Source organism: Alligator sinensis, unplaced genomic scaffold (assembly GCF_000455745.1).
Source record: "Alligator sinensis unplaced genomic scaffold, ASM45574v1 scaffold1191_1, whole genome shotgun sequence".
Classification (NCBI taxonomy): Eukaryota; Metazoa; Chordata; order Crocodylia; family Alligatoridae; genus Alligator; species Alligator sinensis.
Genome location: NW_005843133.1, coordinates 29,621 through 50,496, shown reverse-complemented (window position 1 = coordinate 50,496; position 20,876 = coordinate 29,621). Strand labels below are relative to the sequence as shown.

The 20,876-nt window shown below is 46.0% G+C and overlaps 1 protein-coding gene across 3 annotated transcripts in view; it reads right to left on the bottom strand.

The window, feature by feature from the left end:
* LOC102386556 (protocadherin gamma-C5-like) overlaps positions 1-20,876 on the bottom strand; it is a 57,025-nt gene that overhangs the window by 24,144 nt on the left and 12,005 nt on the right. For all 3 annotated transcript variants that reach the window (XM_025193930.1, XM_025193932.1, XM_025193929.1), the window contains one exon: positions 20,012-20,070. In XM_025193930.1, the coding sequence (XP_025049715.1) occupies positions 20,012-20,070 (59 nt within the window). The remainder of the gene's footprint in view (positions 1-20,011; positions 20,071-20,876) is intronic.

The following is a 20,876-nucleotide window of genomic DNA, read 5'->3' as shown; positions in this document are numbered from 1 at the left end:
ACTTCCCCTCCCCCTCCCTCACCACACCTGATTCAGTAGCTGGTCCAGAGGGTCTGGGACCTGCATCTGCACAGTGATCATCCTGGCCACACTGTGCCACATGTGGCATCTGGTCTGGGAAGTGTACCACACACAGCACATGTTCCAACTGGTCTGGACATGCAGCGTGGGTCCTGGACTGGCTGGAGCAGGCACTGCATGTAGCGCAGTCCCAGAGCTGTTGGGGTGGGTGCCATATATAGTGCAGTCCAGCCACGGCAGTCACTGCATGCAGTACAGCTGCTGCTCTGGCTGGACTATACCCCGCACAGCGCCCAGTCCGGCATTCTGGAATCTGTGCCACATGCAGCGTGGGTCTCAGATCAGATGGAGTACTTGCCAGATCAGGTATGCTAGGGAAGAAGAGGGGGAAGGGGTTCATGCATGGGCGACTGGTGCCTCCTGAGTCTGCGGGGGCACCAGATTGCCAACTTTCCCCCAGTGGCCAATCGCCAACTGGGGGGTGGGGGATCCCCCAGCAATCGATTGCTGACCAGGGTGGGGGGATCCCCCAGCATCTGATTGCTGAGCACAGAACCACCAGAGGTGAAACCAGTGAAACCAGAAGTATGCTTCCACCAGCACTTCCAGATTTGCGGCCGGTACTTCCAGGGGGTGCACGGCCAATCTCAGGGGGTGCACGTGCACCCATGTGCACCCCCTACGCGTTGCCAGTGGGTCCATGGGCTGGATCTGGCATGCAGACTGGATGAGCTTGACACTCCTGCATTAACAGGTTTTCAGGAACTTGAGCAGGATGAAAAAGAATTGCATTAGGATGCCTAAATCTACTTAGATGCCCAAAAGGTGGAATAGGATCTGGCCCCAGATGCCTAACTCCCATTGACTTCAATGGGTACTGGGAGCCTAAATATTTTTTAAAATCTTGCTTCATTCTTAGCTGAATTCTTAAGCACTAAACATTTTTAAAAGTCTCTCCTTAAGGGCCAAAATCTAATATAATAAAGGGCCGGCGGTGATTGGCTGCTGGGGCTCTGCCTCTTCAGGCAGGGAGGTGGGTGCCCCCCTGCCCGGCGGCAGGAGGCGGAGGTGGAGGCAGAGGCCAGCCGGCAGGGGGAGGGGGAGGGGCGGGCTGCTGTAGCCTCCTCAGGCCGCGGGAAGACCCACTGCTCCACGGGAGGAGGTGGGGGAGGACACTGCCGCTGCCGCTTCCTCAGGCGGAGGGAAGCCCTGCTGCTCCACGGGAGGGGGAGGAGGCGGTGGTGGGAGGGCAGACAGGGGAAGGGAGCCGCCGCCACTCCGTGGGAGGAAGCGGAGGCAGAAGCGAGTGTGGGGGAGAGGAAGCCACCACGCTGGAGGAGGAGGTGGCGGCAGTGGAGGGATTGTTTACGTGGCCGGCCCTGAAGGGGGGAGGGGGCATGTAAATACTGATCCACTTTCTGTTTCTGGCCCTGTGCTCCTTGCCTGATTTTCTACTCTGTCTTTAGCTTCCTGTCCTATCTGCTGCTGTACTGCCTGTCCTCTTCCTGATCTGCTGTGTGCCACACAGGCTGCTCGTGCCACTTGAAGTACTCATGCTGCAGGATGGCCACCCCTGCTCTAAATTATTTAGCTATAGCTACTTTGGAGAATCTTGTATGAAGTGATTTATTTGCTCAAGGTCACAGGGAGAGCTGGAAATAAGAGTATTTGGGCTAGATCCAATAAAGGACTTAGGCCCCTAAAGCAGGATTTAGGAGTAATTGAGGCATCTAAGTCCAAAACCACAATCCAAAAAGCACATTCAGCTGCTGCCTAAACCTATCGGTGCCACCTTACTTGATTGTAAACTTCCTCAGATACCTAGAGTTCTGCCTTGTCTGATGCCCAGAACTGCTCTGGTTTGTATGACTTGTTGCATATCTCATGCCTAAACCCAGTTAGAATTAAAAAATAGATGTCTTACCACCAAAAATCTCCCTAAGGCAGGGATGGGCAAAGTCTACCTGTGGGCCAGATTGGGCCCAAAGTGGACTCCATTTCCCAGCAGCCCTTGCTGCATCGCTGTGGATGGGGCTGTTGCAGCCTGAGGCCAGGGATTCCATGGAGACTGGCCCAAGCAGCACTGGCAGGGCGTGCAGCTGGGTGGGGAGCTGCTCCAGAGCTGGGATCTTGTGGTGGTGACAGTGTGGGCTGGAGCTGAGGAACACCGGTCTGCTGCCAGCACACCCTGGGCAGGGGTGTGCAGGCAGTGGATCACAGCTCTGTCCTGGCTCCAGACCACACTGTCACTGCAACAAGATCCCGGCCCTGGCCCCAGCCCCAGAGCAGCTCCCTGCCCAGCTGTGCACCCCGCCAGCATTGCTCAGCCTGATCTTCATGGAAACCCTGACCCCTTGCCACCATAGCCCACTGCTCCTGGGGTCTTCATGGAAACTGGTCACAGTGATGCAGCCAAGGGCTGCTGGGAAATGTAGTCCAGCCACCAGGTGGATCTGCTATTTTGCCCACCCCTGCCCTAGGGGTTTGTCTACAACAGAGTGCCAAAGGATCTCAGAACCAAGGGGCTCAAGCCTACCCTGTTCATCTGTACCCAGTGACATACTTCAAACTCAGAAATATGCCAATGAAGCTACTCCAACTTGTTTCCTGAGGCCGAAGAAAACCAATGGTTCAAGATGGTTCGAGACAGGTATGGGGGAACAAGATCAAAACGCCCACACTAGAGAACTTCTGGGTTTTGAACCTTTCTGAGGGCATGGGTGTGAGCAAAACATGCTCAGGACCCTTGATTCTAGAACTGACTGTCACTGGTGTGCAGAAAAACCTAAGGGGAACAAATTAGAAATCCTTCTCACAGAACATCTAAACACACATTGAGAAGATTGGGTCCCTTTTAAAAGATGGTTGGAGGAAGTAGCAGTAGTGGTAAGAATTCTCAGCTAGGAAATGGGTGACCCAGGTTTAATTCTCTCCTTAGCTTGAGGTCTTCAAAGCCATGCCTGCCACTTCCCAACCATGTCCTACCCACCAATCTATTCTGGAATGGGAGGAGAAGCAGGGGAGGGGGGAAGTACTCCACTACACCTGTTGAATCTAGGTCACTGTGCAAATAGAAATGCAAGATTTGTGGGATCAAAGAGAGAATGTGGAAGAGAGAGCATGGGTTGGTAGGCTAGTGGTTAGGGCACGCCATTGCAATGGACAGTCATGGGTTCCAGTGTGGTTTCTGTATGTTACATTAGTTAATTATTGGATAAAATACCAAAACAATCCTGAAATCTAATATTGTGTCTCCTGACACCAAATTAATTGTCCTATTTGATGCTCCTTCTTCAGAGAAGTGTTCATAAACTTTTACCCTGTAGTGCACAAGCAACTATTCTGTACAAGTCACATATTTGACAGAAAAGCTATTTTAGAAATTCTTTGGATTTCAAAAGATGTTGCTGTGTTATTTTTTTCTCTCTCTGCCTGGAAAGCCAAGTATCATAACTACAAGGGGTGACATTCTGTTTCCATCCTGGATTTCACAGCATCCAGATTTGGTTGTCTCCATGGCATTTTTAGTTGGTCAAGTCCCCAAAAAGTCATTTACACATGAGTTAGCATTCTGTCCCTGAAAATGTAGCCCTGCCCATGTGGATGATTGTGTGTGCCTGCATGATCTCACAGACTGTGCATGTGCAGTAACCATCAAGGCTTGCACACACATCCCTTGTGGGTGCCTACTGGATTTAGACACAGAAACAGTCAGCTAAAATCTATGACTACCAGATTTAGTCTCAGGAACAGAAAAGACCATGTGTGTGCTCCCCTTGTTCTCCCATAGTTGAATGGCTATGGCACTCATGTGGGAAACCAGAGGTCTGGATTCTGGGCCATTGTCATCCAGACAGGCTTTAATAGAAAGTAGGGCTGGAGAGGACCTCAGGAAGACATTTAGTTCAAGTCCCTATTCAAGGCAGGATCTCACCTAGCTAAATCATCCTACACAAGCATTTGTTACATTTCAGGATCAACTTTGTCTCACAACTACAAGGCATAATGCCCAAAGCATCAAAAACAAACTTTAACATGCCAGAGGGGAACAAGGACATTACAAATGTCTTCATAGTTTCATAGTAGGTAGGGTCAGAAGGGACCTGAGCAGATCAAGTCCGACCCACTGCCATGGGCAGGAAGCAAGGAAAGCAAGCAAGCAAGGAAGCAAGCTGGGGTCAAACGACCCCAACTAGGTGATTATCTATCCTCCTTTTGAAGACCTCCCGGGGAGAAGCGAGCACCACTTCCCTTGGAAGTTGGTTCCAGATCCTAGCCACCCTGACTGTGAAGTAGTGCCTCCTGATATCTAGCCTGAATCTACTCTCAGTCAACTTATGGCCATTATTCCTTGTTACTCCCGGTAGTGCTCGGGGGAACAGGGACTCTCCCATAGCCTGCTGGTCCCCCTTGGCCAATTTGTAGATGGCCATGAGATCCCCCCTCAGCCTTCTCTTGTGGAGGCTGAACAGGTTCAGGTCCCGTAGCCCCTCTTCGTAGGGCCTGCCCTGCTGCCCCCTGACCATGCGAGTGGCCCTCCTCTGGACCCTCTCAGTGCTGTCCACATCCCTCCTAAAGTGCGGTGCCCAGAACTGGACGCAGTACTCCAACTGCAGCCTGACCAGTGTCGCATAGAGGGGGAGGATCACCTCCTTGGACTTGCTCGTGATGAATCTGTGGATGCATGACAAGGTGCGGTCAGCCTTCCAAAACACGTCCCCACATTGGTGGCCCATGTTCATCGTATTTTGTGGTGGGAGATATGAAGTTCATACAGTTTAGAAAAGAGATCCTCAGATTAATAGGAAGATACACAAATTTTATTTACGCCCAGGGAAGGTCTTTTAACTGTGTGATGCTTCAGGTCTGAAGACTTCTTTAAGCCATTTTAGATACATTATTTTTAATTTTATCCCTGCCTCTGATCCCTTTCCTGGGCGTAAATAAGATTTGTGTATCTTCCTATTAATCTGAGGATCTCTCTTTTCTAAACTGTATGAACTTCATATCTCCAACCACAAAATACCAATTCTTAAAATTGTCACATCTGCAGGACACTGCCCACTCTGGGGTGGGAAAGATCAGAAACACTTAAAAAAGATGATACCATTAAGTTTTTGTAGTATTTATTCTTTTCCTGAATGCTCAGGCATCTAGCTTTGGTAATCTACATGACATTTTTAGGTTATACTAGTCCCCCCAAAAAACACTTACTTGCAAACTGGCATTTTATTCCTGTGCACATAGCCCTATGCACCTGGCCAGCTATGTATAGCTATGTAGTCATGCAGAGCAAATATGCACAGTGGGCACATCTACATGTGCAAATATGGGTAACCTAATTACATGTGCAAATCTCTAGAGTAAACCCACCCCAGGCAGGCATCTACATATGCCAGAAAGCAGGAGCAGATTTGCTGCTCATTGTAGCAGTCTGCTCCTGCTTCTTTCAGCCCTGCACCAGCCCCCTGCACCAGCCCAGGGGAGCTCCCCCTGGGTGCTAGCTCACGGGGGGCAGGGACATTGCTCCCTGCCCCCAGGGAGCTGCCTGCTGCCAGGGCAGGCTCTGCCATTGGAGCCAGGATGGGGACAATTCAGGAACTCCCCACCCCCACTCCATGATCAGGGAGTGGGGGCTGGAAGATTCTTATATCCCAGCTCTGGATCCCCAATTGCGGAGCCAGGGCTGGAAGATAAGAATCTCCCCACTCCAGATCTGCAGTTGTGATCACGGAGTGGGGGCTGGAAGTATTCCGCTATCAGGGCAGAGGGACATGGTCCCTGTCTGGGCTCCACTGGTGGAGCCCACCCCAGCATCACACAACTCCAAGGGGGAAGAAAGCAATCTCCTGCCCCCTGCTGCCCAGCTGACCGGGAGCACATTTGCTCTGGGCTGGCCACCTACATGTGCTATGCTGCACAGTAATTACTCCCAAATACATTTTCTACTTGTATTTACAGATAGCAAATTTACTCATGATTAGAGCAAACTGCTGTGCAGTAAGAGTCTGAACATATAGATGGTGATGTTCGCTGCGCAGTAATTTGCTTTAATTTCAAGTAAAGCATCTTCTGCAGACACACCCAGTAGCAGCTAGGGCAAGTACAGGACATGTAGCAGCCTTAGCTAGCTAGAAATGTAGAAAGTCATGTATGTGTGTCCCTCCTTTGCCATTATAACTCAGTGGCTAGGGCACATACCTGGAATGCTGGAGGTCCTGCATTCTAAATCCCCCTTACTCAGGTTGTGTGTGTGTGGGGAAAGGGGGTGCTGAACTAGGGCCTCTATGCTTTTCAGTTCAGTAGTCTAAGGTCAGACCAGGACACCCCTTTGAAAGACAGAGGTCCTGTTCCAGTTCCCCTCCCTTCTCTGGTGCTCCTTTTGAAGCTGAGCAACTAACACAGTCATTGAAAAAACATGGATGAAGGACATTGCAGGGGGGAAGCTTCTGGCCCACTGGAGACAAGGTTAAAACCCCAACTTCCATTCCCACCCAACCAGCAGCCACCTCACTAAGCTACACATCCTCTGACTTGTCTCCTTCCTTCTGGCCTCACACTCCCTAGTGGTATAACTAGCGTGGGATGACAGGGAGAACTGCCCTGGGTGCCAACAGTTGTGGGGGGCAAACCCCCCCCCCCAAAATAAAACCCCAACAACCCAGGGTTGGTGGGGCATGCCTCTCTCTCTCTCTCACTTTCCCTCTCTCCTTCCCTCTCACTCCTGTGTGTTCCTCTCTCTCTCTCTCTGTCTCTCTCTCCCATATGTCCATCACAGCAGCAGCAGCAACCAAACACAGCTTGCTGCCCCTTTTGTGCAGCAGCCAGCCTGAGCACCCAGCCACATTTGTATGCTTCTGTATCTCCCATGCAGCTTCCTCTCATGGTTGCCTAAAGGGCCAGCTTCAAAAGGAGTGCAGAAAAAGGGACTATGATGGCTGACCTGTGGTGTGGTAGCTTTTCTGGGAAGTTAGAGATCCAGATCTAGTTTCCCAGTCGAGTGCCCTAGTCATTCAACTACTTGGAAGAAAAGATGGGAGGGTATGTCTCATTTTGTCACCCAAGCATCTGAATAGGTTGGGTGCACATATAGTCATCCAGGTGTACAGGGCTATGTGCACAGAACAGAATACCAATCTGTGTGTAAGTAGATTTTTTCAGACTTATGCAACCAAAAAACTGCCATGTAAACCTCCAAATCTGGATGCCCAGGTGTGCAGGAAAGGAATATACGTGATAATGTAATGGTAGCATTACCATCAGTGACCTTGTTTAGATGGGACAAGCAAGGAAAGAAGGAGGAATTTAATGCTAACATTCTTTTTAAGTGCTTTTGATCTTTCCCATCCCAGAGTGGGCAGTATCCCACAAGTGGGATGCTTTGTTTACTCATCACTACATAAACTCTACTCTAGATCATAGAATCATAGAAAATTAGGATTGGAAGGGATCTCAGGAGGTCACCTTGTTCAACTCCCTGCACAAAGCAGCACCATCCTCAACTAAATTATTCCAGCCAGGTCTTTGTAGAGCTGGGCCTTAAAAACCTCCAAGGATGGAGATTCTACCATCTCTCTAGGTAATCCATTCCAGTGCTTCACCATCCTCCAAGTGAGAAAGATTTTTTACTAATACCCAACCTAAATTTCCCTTGCTGCAACTTGAGACCATTGCTCCTTGTGCTGTCATCTGCCACCACTGTGAACAGTTTAGCTCCATCCTCTCTGAAACCACCTTTCAGGTAGTTAAAGCCTGCTATCAAATCCCCCCCACCCTGCCCGTCTTCTCTTCTGAAGACTAAATAAGCCTAGTTCCCTCAGCCTCTTCTCAGAAGTCATGTGCTCTAGCCCCTTAACCATTTATATTGCCCTCCACTGGACCCTCTCCAATTTGTTCGTATATTTTCTGTAGTGGGGGGCCCAAACTGGACACACTACTCCAGATGTGGTCTCACCAGTGCTGAATAGAGGAGAATAATTACTTCCCTCGATCTGCTGGCAATGTTCCTACTAATGCAGCTCAGTATGCTGCTAGTCTTCTTAGCAACAAGGGCACACTGTTGACTAATACCCAGCTTGTCCACTGTAACCCCCAGGTCCTTTTCTGCAGAGCTGCTGCTTAGCCAGTTGGTCCCAAGCCTGTAGTGGTGCATGGGATTCTTCCATCCTAAGTGCAGGACTTTGCATCTGTCATTGTTGAACCTCATGAGATTTCTTTTGCTTCAGTCCTCCGATGTATCTAGGTCCCTCTGAATTCTAGCTCAACTCTCCAGCGTATCTACTACACCTCCCTGGTTTGGTGTAATCTGCAATATGGAATTACTACTTGCCTCATGAGTTTTCCTATAGCCCCCATCAACATACTGCCTGAGCACATTACAGGCATTAAGCAATTAATTTTCACCACTGCCCTGTGAGATGATGGCATATTGCTATCCTCATTTCACAGACAAGGAACTGAGGCATGGGAAATCAAGCACTTAACATGTTCAAAGTAGAGCTCCCATCAATTTCAATTGCAGATGTGAGTGCTAAGCACTTTTCCAAATCAGACCCCAGGGTCTCATGCTGGGTACCTGGAAATAAGGAATTTAGAATTCTTGCCTAGCATCACTATGAACTTTATGGCAGTTGCAGGGATAGAGGCCATGTATTCAGGGCACCTTTCATCTACCCAAACTGTAAAACCACTCTCTCTCCTTATAGTTTCCTGCCTCATTCACTTTGCAACTTTCAGCTTTTGCAACATATGAACTAGAAGTCCCACAGACAGCAGACTCCTCCCCTGTGCAAACATGTTTTAACCACAAAGCACTCAGTTGCAGAAACTGTGAAGAGGAAATTGTATGTTAGTGGTCAGAGACCCTTCTGCCCCTTTCTCACAGAAGCCTAAGCTCAGTCTTCTTACCAGCCTCCTTACCCAGCCAGTGTCAGTTATCTTGTCCAATCTCTTTTCCAAAACCCCATCCCATGGCTCCAGGTCAGGGGCAGGCAATTATTTTGGGCAGAGGGCTGCTTACTGAGTTTTGGCAAACCATCGAGGGCCACGTGACAGGCAGCCCAGGGCAGATTAATATTAATTTTCTAAAAATTTTAGGGGCCCCGCGGGCTGGATAGAATGCCCTGGCGGGCCACATCTGGCCCCTGGGCCGCATTTTGCCCACCCCTGCTCCAGGTCATCTCCCTCTAGCTCCAAGTGGTCACCCTACAGTCCTGTTCTTCTCATTAGCTTCTACCCTTAGTCCCCTTTCCTCACATTGCCTTTCCAGTCTCACATTTCCTTGTATTATTTTTTTTTCCTCACCTGGTCCTAGTCCTCAGCCCCATAGTTCAATCTCTTTTCCCAGTCCATTCAACCCTGTTCCCATTTGTCTTTCTCACCTCTATTCCTCACCACCCTGCTTCCTCAGTCTTCCCCCTAGCTCTCAGTTTATCTCCTTTCCCACAAGCTCCTAGACACAGTCCCACACATCCTCTTCTAGTCCCAATCTACTCTCCCCTTTCCCAAGACCAGCTCCAGTTCCCTTGTATTTGAGTTAGGCAACATCATCCTCCGTACTGCTTGGACACTGAGAGAAAAAGAACCCAGGGCAAAGATCAGATCACTTTCCCCAGTTCCAGTGGCTGGCACCAGATGGACAGTTGCCAAGAGCAACGATTTCAGGGAAAGATGTTTCAAGGGTTAAGCCTTCGTACCACATCTTCACAAGCAAGTAAGCCCAGCTTGTTCAAGCCAGCTCCTGCTACTGCAGTCAGCATGCCTGGGTCTGCATTTAAAAGACTGCCCTAACAAGCTGATCTCCACTGCAAAACATGATATGCTCTCTCATTTTGTGTGAGAATTTCTCTGCCTCTGCATTTTCCAACTCCAGTTCCAGAGCCCCTGCCATCTTTAGGGGGGCTCTTTAGCCTGAAAAAGCGCAGGCTCAGGGGTGATCTGATGGCCACCTACAAGTTTATCAGGGGTGACCACCAGCATCTGGGGGAACGTTTGTTCACCAGAGCGCCCCAAGGGATGACGAGGTCGAATGGTCACAAACTACTTCAAGATCGTTTCAGGCTGGACATAAGGAAGAACTACTTTACTGTCCGAGCCCCCAAGGTCTGGAACAGCCTGCCACCGGAGGTGGTTCAAGCGCCTTCATTGAACACCTTCAAGATGAAACTGGATGCTTATCTTGCTGGGATCCTATGACCCCAGCTGACTTCCTGCCCTCTGGGCGGGGGGCTGGACTCGATGATCTTCCGAGGTCCCTTCCAGCCCTGATGTCTATGAAATCTATGAAATCCAGATTCTTGCTTTTGGGTCCTGATTCCCAGACTGTGTTATTATTAACATTGACTTTTGGACTCTGACCTCAGCCTAGCATGCTTGCTTCAGTCTCTGGCTGGACATCCTATCTAGTTTAGGTTTAACATCCTGGTTGCTGACCTTCAGCATTTGACCTTTACCTCAGATCTGCCTCTTGTCTTTCACCCTTTATTTGGTACTCTGACTCCTAACTTTTACCTGGTATCCTGTTCCCTGTCCTGTGGCTTTGTTTCCTGATTACCATCCATGACCCAAGGCTCTAGCAAGTATTATTAGACTGAGCTACAGCAGTGGCCCTTGACAGTCATACTCAAACCACATCTGACCTGAGATGATGGGTACTCAGTGTAGACAATCTCTAGGAAATTCAGCTGCCAAACCAATCAGGTTTTACTGAGCATGTTTGAACTGAGCTCATTCAAAAGCTCATAACTTGACAACATTTCTAGCATCTTGTCTCTCTTCTGTGGCAAACTCCAGGTTTTTGAGGATCTGACTTTTTTATTGTTTTTTTACTAAAGATCCCCAGATTGTTATAGGTGTTAGAGGATACTTTGTGGAATGGGCTGAAGTGCATCTTCTTGTGAACTACTGGACAGACAATCATCTTTGACAAGTTTGTCTGATATCTCAGACCACCACACACAAGGTGGTCCTATGTTGTGGGAATGGCAAAAGACACATCCCTGCTACCAAATGACCCTTCTTCATATCAGACTTGGAAGACCTTGCTCCAAAACATGGAGATACAAGATTTCCTTTTATTTATTTAAAACAAACAAACAAACCAAAACCACATCTGTTTTTTTAGTATGGGAAAAATAACCATTTCTAAGATTATGGTAAGATCAGAGGAAACTATAAGATAATTTTGCTGAAGCTTTCCACATAAATTTATCCTGAAACAGCTTCCAGGTAGTGAAAATTCAAACCTGAATGATTTAAATGTGGTAAATTTATGAACAAATAGAAACTGGGTTCTATTGTTAATTTTGCCTGACACTTTACTACGCACAGTACTGCCTATAATGTATATTGATTATATATGGGTGCATATACACATGCATTTACTCCAGCCAAGATGCACTGTGCAGTAAATTACTGCACAGTGGGCACATCTATGCTTTGTCCTACAGTGACCTAGTGATGTGCTACATCATTGTACAGCACACTATGGCAATGTAGCAATCATGTGTGTCTACACATGATCATCAGCTATGTCACCATAGCAGCACACTCTCCGGTTATAGCATGCTGGTGTGATGAAATAGCCGCGAAATCTGACCATGTGCTGCGTGCATGGCACTATAACCATCCATACTATGCCATGCTCTAGTACTTCCAAGAGAAAGTACTAAAGCATGGCACCATAGTAATGTCACCATATAGTGACATGTAGATGTGCCCAGTAAGGGTTTTTGGGTAGGTGTAAGGAGAAGATTTGCTCCCAGTTCCCTGCAACCCTGCAATGTGACAGCTGTTTCCTGGCCCCGGGGGTCTGCCTGCTGCTGGGGTGGGGACAATGTCCCCCTGCCCTGGCAGCAGGGAGCTCCTGGCCCTGGAGCCCCGATCAGCATCACGGGCTTGAAAAAAGCTGCAAGGGAGCGGCAGGTCCCAGCCTCCTGCCCTGCTGGTGGGGCAGCTAGCACCTAGCTTGCTGCTAGCTGCTCCATTGCTGGATCAGGGCAGGGAGTTGAGACCTGTTCCAGCCCTGCGGCTCTTTCTATCCCTGTGCCTTGATCAACCAATTAGGACATGGAGCTGGGACCTGCCCCTGACCATGACAGTTCCTGGCCATCCCTGGGCCATGCAGGGAAGTCTGCCCAAAACAGGTCAGTCCCCAGCCGCTTCCAGGCACGCATGCTTCTCCGTGTAGCCTGGGGCTGACTGGGAACTGTCCCAGTCAGAGGCAGGTCCCAGCCAACTCCAGGCTGGGCAGGAAACTGTCCCCATGTAGGGAGCTCCCAGCCCCTGCTCTGTGATCGCAGAGCTGGGTGTGAGGTGGGGGACAATCTCCTCAGCCTGTTCCCCACCCCAGCTCTGCACTTGTGGAGCTGTGTGGGGAACAAGCTCCCCATCCCCTGCCTACAGCGAGCTCCCAGTACTGGCTCCAGGATGGCAGAATCACTGCTAGGAGATGCTTATCTCCCAGCCTGAGACCTGTGGCCCTGTGGTCGCAGAACCACCGCTGGGAGATAAGGGTCTCCCAAGTCCCCCCGCCCTTCATCACAGTGGTGGAGCAGGGGCTGGAAGATAAGGATCTCCTAGTCCCCCAACTCTGCAATTGTGACCTGGGAGCAGGGGGCTTGGAGCTCCCTGTTGCCATGGCAGGGGGGACATAGTCCCTGCCAGGGCTCTTGTGGTGGAGCCCGCCCTGGCAGCAGGCAGCTTCCAGGGGTAGGGACATATCTCCCACCCTTTCATGGATAGTGGACCGGGAGCAGATTTGGTTCCCGGCCAGGCGTCTACACAAGCGCTATGGCACCATTACTAATGCCAAGTAAATTTGCTACTTTCATTTGCAGGTAAAAAATTTAGTTAGGATTAGGAGATTTAGTGGGAGTGTTTACACTTGCATTTAAGGTTGCCTAAATTTAAAGTGCATTAGCTTAATGGTCATTAAGTGGGTTTAAACAGGCGCCTACATATGCAGTCATTAAAGCTCATTAATGCTGTGTATGGACTGACTTGGGACTAAAGCGCTTTAACAGATCTACACATGAGTTAATGTGCATTAACTATTTGTGCCTAAATTCACCATTTTAATGTGCATTAAGGGCGCACACATGTAGATACGAACCCTTAATGCGTATTAACTTAAAGCATCATGTGTAGACACACCCACTATGACGTAAGCATGTGCACATGAAGATCTATGTGCTTACTTTACAGTAAACTATGCTAATTTTCCATTAAGAGTCTGGTGTCAACGCACCCTCTACATGATGCAAAGCCGCATGAGAATTGAAATGCACCCACTGGTCCCATAATTTATCTTGTCTTTCTATTCTTCTTCTTACTCCACCATATGACCCAGTTTCATCCTCTTCACATTCCAATCCTCAAGCAACTTTCAATGGGTGACACTTCAAAACAAAACAACAAAACAAAATAAGACAGTTCCTTCTTTTGCCCTAAATGAGGTTCCCCACTCTCCTAAAAGTTCCTCTTATATAGAATTTACATTGGCCTGAGACAGGATGGATAATATGCAGTCCTGGAAATATCACAGATTGAAGGTCATGACCTTGTTGGCATTTGGTGCTTTATAATGCTGAGGATAGAAGATTTTCAGCTTCACAGTAGACACACAATACTTGCTGCTAGCCCCGAAAGACAATAAGATACTGGAATTCAAAAACAAAGCACGGGTAGTCCCTTAGCATTCATCAGTCTCTGACCAATAATAGTAATGTGGAGTAATATCTTGAATATCAATCTTGAGCAAGCTGAACAGGTCATCCCAAGTGACAGCTGATAAAAGCCACGTATCATATAGGCTGCATGTGCTATGCACACTGCAGAAAAACTATTTTAGGATGCTTTAGAGAGTCTTCCAAAATGTTATTTTGATGGTTCCTTTTATTCCCTTGTCTGTAAAGCCAAGTGCATGAGTAACCATGAAGCCAGCTGTGCAGGAAACAGATGGAGAGAAAAAAAAACCCTAATAAATATAACACCTGAAAAACCTTCTTAAAATAGACTTTCTATACATAAATCTGTCAGAATGTAATGCCTGGTATCTTGGGGCCTTGACAGGAGAGAAGTGGGACCCACTGTGAAGGAAAGATTTTTATATTTTGAATGGTACTCCCTCCTCTTCTTCTCACTATTTTTAGCCCTGCAAGATTCTGATGTTTCAGACTTCAACTCCATAACAAGTGTATGTATTAGAAAGCTCTTGCTGACCTAAGACTAAGCATCAATTATGCTGGAACCCAAGTCAGGGTGATTTGGGGGTCAGAAAGCATGCTTTATGTTGCGGAGAAGGAAGAAAATTTAGTGGGCAGGCTAATTTTTTAAAAACTGAATACAACTATTTTGGAAGTTGCTCTGAGGATTGGAATTTTAAAATACCAAGCAGAGTCCTGAAAAGTCGATCAGTGAGCAAAAGTCAGCTGATGCCAGCAAGGATATCTAATGATGTATATATTATCCCATGCCTGTATATTTATTTCTCAGAGCAGCTGTACATAGATGCAAACCAAACCAAAAACAGAATCAAAACGTGGTTTCAGTTTGATTTAATGAAAATATTGTCCCCTCTGGTGAGCATGTTATCCGAAATGTCAGTGCTGACCTACTTTGTGGGTCAATTTCCAAGTGATTCACAGGTGGGGGTGGGGAGCAACCTTAAGTCAGTAAATGCATGTGTGTGTGTGTGTGTGTGTGTGTGTGTGTGTGCATGCACGCGCATGCGCGTTTGTGTGTCTACAATGCAAAGTAACTGTGTCAGGCAATGGCACCCCAAATACGGCACTGCTCTATGCAGGCTATTTCCTGAACTGGAACCTTTGTACCTCAGAGACAAAGCATGGAAAAAACGTGCCTGGCCAGCTGTCTCTCACCCTTAGGCAATGCCCAGGGCACATGCCCCATTTGCCCACCCCACGTTACACTACTAGTGTAACTGCTGAGTGACAGTGTTATTTCACTCACTAGCAGGAAGCAAATGTGACTGCACTGCTCCAGGTTGGGAAGCAGTGTATGCAGAACCTCATTGTGTATTTGAGGGCACTGCTGCCTAGTACTGCAAGTCTGAAGTGTGATAAAATAGCCGTAGTCAACTGCACATTGGATAGAACAGCAAATATTCAGCAAATACATTCATATGCAAAACTGTTCTTGCTCATGACTGTGGCTGCATATTCAAATGATCCTCACAGAAACAGCACTTTTGCACCTAACTCTGACCTGAAAAGATTTATGCTCAATTAAGCGAAAAAAGTAAACTCAGGCAATTCACAACCTGATTGCAAATGGTCCACAAAAAGAAAAAAAGCTAAATGTAACAAATTATTCACAGTGCATGCAGTTGGTAGCAAATACTAAATGACTGTGCAGTACCTGGTGGTACTGCACAGTCCAGAGGGCACATGGGTCATTTCTGATTCTATTGCACAGTAGCAATAACCTACTGTGTAGTAAGTAGCCTGTTGCTACTGCACGTTAGTGGCAGTGTCTCTCCTTTAGTATCAAAAGTCCAATAACACATGAATCAGAGGGAGAAAACAAAATATAACTATTAAGTAGAAAATGCTTCTAAAATATTCCCGATAGTTTTTCTGTAGACAAGAATATCATTTATCTTAGCTAGGTCCAAGGTTTTTAAATAAATGGTGCCTCATTACAAAGTTTTTCCCCTCTCTTACCTGCTGCTATATGAGGTTGATGGCCCAGTGTAGAAGGCAATTTTAACACTGCTTCATCACTGACAGATTGAACAAAACCATGATTTGTACAGCACTTATTTGGCTCAGTGCTAGTTTGAAAGTAGGGGCCCAATTCATAAAAGTGCTCGAGCATGTGATTAAATGCATCAGTTTGCTGAACTGGGGCCTAAAATAGCAAGCACAGTTCAAATCAAGGTTCCCTTTAAGTGGCCTCTCGGACATTCAAGAGGCAACTTTGTGAATGTGCAGGGATACAGTGTGGGTATCTATGCTTCTTGGTGGCAATTTCAGGATCAGCAGGAATGTTCACTAGTAAGAAACAATGTAGATCTCTCTCTCTCTCCTCTTCTATAAGCACTAAATGCTGATTCCCTGGCATCACCTGCCTTGTTAGCTCAGAAGGAAAGAACCTATTTAAATTCTCAGACTCATATTCCCATATTGTCTATCATTATGCTGAGAATGAGGGTATAAATTAATTTTATTTTGACTATTTAAACATTATCATCTTCAGTTTAGTTTATCTGGGATGGGGAGATGAGGAATTTATTTGGTTTGTACTGTGTTTGTTGCTAACTGGTGTTTTATATTCACCTACATGCATCTAGAGATTATGACAGCTGCATTTGTTATAAATCAAAACATAACTAATGGTATTTTAAACTAAGTAAACTGGCTTCCTCTTTCTAACTAATCAGATTATTTAATAAATTAAGAAGCTTTATAGCTGTGGCAGTGCTAATCTTATTGGCTGCATCCACACAAGCACATGTGTATTTTGTGGTGTCTCAAAGGCTTTTGAGGCACTGCAAAATGCACCCAATGCACGATTTGGTTTTCCACACTGCAAATAAGCAGCGTAGAGCCAAATTTAGATTCCAGGAAATCCTGGTATAAAAAAAAAAGCTCATGGAAAAAAGTGGGGCGGCGCATGTGGTGGCGGAGTATACCACCTAAAACAGGAGTCTGGCTGGCCAAAGCCATGCTCTGGCTACTGGCCAGGCTCCACGCTCCCAGATTGCCATCACTGGAGCCCTGGGAGTCCTCTAGGATCCCAGGTAAGGCTGCTGGGGCCAGGCTCCCTTACTTCACCCAGAGCATTTTTCCCCATGCTAACCCCACGTGCAGGAACGTGTGCTGGGGCAAAAAGTAGCAGCATGAATTTGTGCCTCTGCTTTTTTCCCCACAGCATCCGTATGCCCCTGCTCCTGGGGATGCAGTCATTGAGTGTTTTCATGGGACTTTGTATCATGAATTGATGAACCTATTTCTATTTTCAATAGAAATCTTTTTGCTTCTCTATACCATCACTCCTTATGCTTATGAGCAGGGGGGGGCCGGAGGGACACCAGTGTGCTTAGTCCTCTTGTGATTGCTAATGTACAAACACAGAAAGTTAGGCCCTGTTTTATATATCTTACAATCTCAGGGGATGAGAAACAAATTAAAAAGAGTTACAATGGGAAGGGACATATCACAAAATGGCTGACATGAAATTGCTGTTTGTATGCCCACAATTACCCTACAATATGTAAAAGCTAAATACAGGAATCTTACCACTGAGTAAAAACGGCTAACGTGCCACTATTTAACTTTCATCTACTGTGGAACAATTGAGGATAACCTGGTAAATCTCACCTGTAACTCATTTCATTTGACTGAAAGTCTGTACCCTAATTATAGAATGCATTGTTTTTGCTTATGGGCATGTCCACATTGGAAAAAGAATTAGGCCCTTAATGCAAGTTACTTAACTTTTGTTAAAAGTAGGGGTGCACTGATAAAGATTTTCTTGACCAATACCGATAGCCAATGATTAACCAACCGTATCAGCTGATACCAATCTGAATGTGGCCCAGGGGCCAGATGTGGCTCGCCAACCCATTCTATCTAGCCTTCAGGGCCCCTAAAAAATTTAGAAAATTAATATTAATCTGCCCTGGGCTGCCTGCCATGTGGCCCTCAATGGCTTGCCAAAACTCAGTAAGCATCCCTCTGCCCAAAATAATTGCCCGCCCCTGTGATAAGTGATATTTAGTAATAGTGCAAGGCATTTTAAACTACTGACATAAGTAACCATTTTTTGTCTGTTTTGCATCAGGGAAAAAATCTGAGCACCACCAGGCTAAAACATGAGAGGTTCCCTCCTTCTCTAGCATCTAATACCTCCTAGTTATGGCTTTTGCTTGGCTGCAATTTTTTTGACTTATTCTTGTCCAGAGTTCATACATATAGGGCATGTCTGCACATGCATTTAAGTGCACCTAAATGTAATGTGCATTAGCTTACTGCACATTAAGTGGGTTTAGGCAAGCATCTACATGTGTAGACTAAAGCGCATTAACGTTGTATGTTGACTAACTTGTCAGTCGACACAAAGCATTAATTTGCTTTAACGTGCCTACATGTTTCTTAATGTGCTTTACTATTTGCACCTAATTTTGATCCCTGCATAGGCACAAATAGCCTACATTTACCATTTTTAATGCACATTAAGTGTACATATGTGTAGATGCATGCTTAATGCACATTAACTTAGGCTAATGCTCATTAAAGCATCACGTATAGACGCATCCATAGACTTCATACATATAGAGCCAAAATGCAGCCTACTGTACATGTTCATTGACTACTTGCATTAGTAATTATATGACCCTTGTTGACTATTTCTGTGTAGGAGTCATAGACTAAACTAAACACGAGATTATAAACACAGAATAAACCATTGTAATCATCTAGTCTAGAGCTGTCCAACTTTTAAGCAGCCAGGGGTTGCACTAATGGGGACTATGGGCCCCAGGGGCCACTCACTGCATGCTCCCCTCCCCTGCTGCACCGAGCAGTTGGGCCCTCACCCTGGTTGTACCATGTACTCAGGCACCCCCACCCCTGCTGCATGGTGCACCCTGTCACGCTCCCTCACTTTAAGCTCCCTAGCTGTAGGCTCTCCCACTGCATAGTGCCTCTCGGGCACTCCATACTGCACCAGGATGAACCATCCTGCCTCTTGGAATAGGGAAGGGGAAGCTCAAAGGAGAGGGAGTCTGGAGATTGTATCTGTTTCTGCAGCTGGGTGGAAGCCTGGGGGCCAGAATTTAACTCCTTGTTGCCCACATATGATCAATGTGCATTAGTACATTGTTGTTTTTATTCTGACCTCCTATATAACACAAACCATAGGACTTCCCTGAATTAATTGCTGTTTGAGCTGCAGCTGTTCTTTTATGAAAGGAAAGAACAATCCAGTATTGATTTAAAGATGGCCAGCCAATGATTGATTATCCATCATAACCCTTGGTCAATTGTTCCAGTGGCTTATTGCTCTCATTGGTAAAAACACAATGTTATTGTATAACAATTGTTATTTCTAGTCTGAATGTATCTAGCATCAACTTCAAACCACTAGATATTGTTACACCTTTGTCTGCTAAGCTAAAGAGATCAGTCTCAAATTTTGACTCCCCATGTAGGTACTTGCTATGATCAAGTCACTACCAAACTTTTGCTTTGATAAGCTAAATATATTGAACTCCTGGAATCTCTCAGTCAGGGGCATGTTTTCTAACTTTTCATGATTCTCATGACTCTTTTCTGAAACCTCTCCAATTTATCAATAATCCTCCTTGAACTATGAACACTAGAATTAGTGACAAAATGGGTGTGTACAAATGTACCAAGCCGACTTAAGGTGACTTAGCTAAGTCAACTTAACTAAGTTGACTTAAGTTAAGCCATGTTGGAGCATACACATGTACAGCTCCTTGACATGGTGGCAGCCATCTTGTGAGCTAAGTCAACTTAACTAATGCGACTCAAGATAATACACCTCAGAAGTATATTATCTTGTACTGCATTTTAGTTGACTGCTCCACATATCTGTGTACACTCTGATAGTTAAGTTGACTTAAAAAAGTTAAGTTGGCTTAACTGTCAGAAAGTTAGTAGTGTGTATGCACGCAATATGACAGCAACAGTCACAGCACTACCAAACATAATGTTGAAGTAATCTTGTACTCTCAGACAGATTCTCCTCTCTAAGCATCCCAACTCCCATTCTGCTCAGGATTGTTCCTTGGAGGTGAGGCTTGAACCTAAAGCCAGGGCTGGATAAGGAAGTAGGGATAGAAGAAGCTTGCCCTGTTTCCCATGTTATATCTATTCTGTAGATAAACCAAGAAGCCCTATTCCAGAACTACCAATCCGACACCTTCTACCAGAATTGAAACCAGTGAGAAAAACAAGAAAAACCTGCATATGTATAGAGGAAAAGAAAAAGAATCACTCACCCGCTAGTTCCAGGTCTCTGGGCCTGAGAGAAGCGCCAGTCAGTATTAGGCTGTGCTTGCTGCAAGGGAAAAGAAAAGTGTTTTAATGTTTCTATTCTTGTTTTTAGATATCAAAGCAACCTGGTCCAAGATTATTCCAAAGTGAAAATCCAGCTATGCTGAAGAAGGGCTGTATATAGATAAAAGAGCATAATTTAAAAATGAAATTGAGCAACAAGAGAAGTATTCTTTTTCAAGGGAAACAAACCAACCAGGACAAACAAACAAAATAAACAATGAGACTCTGTCCCTTTCCCTGTTCCTTTCTTTCCATAATATTTCTGAAGCAAGATTTTTGCTAGGAAGCATAACAGAACAATTCAGGGAATAATTTTCCAAAAGCAGGTTGGGAAACCAATCTGTGAAAGAAATGAAGCATATGATAAACTGATGACATCAATTTAACTTGAAGAACTCTATAAATGTAATGAGCCAGGGAGGAAACAGAGCTAATTGACACTGAGAAGGGTATGTTTAAATGGCAAAAGGTAGAATAATATCAGAACTTCCTAATCTATCCTTTCTCCATTTTTAAAAATACCTGAACCCAATCCTGGCTACAGTGTCTATATTTTGATCAGTCTCTTCCTGGATGCTGTTGTCCTTGATGAACTACAATATAGTTTTCTGTCCATGGCAAAAACAGTGTTCCTTTCACAATAACATGCATTATTTGTTTAGGGGACACAAAAGACTACAGACATAACAGCACTCTAAGAAACTTGATTATTGGCCTTGTATTACTTTCCACCCACATTGTTTTATTATCAGACAATGGACAGTTTGTAAATAAAGAAATACATGAAACAGCTTTGTCTATTTCTGG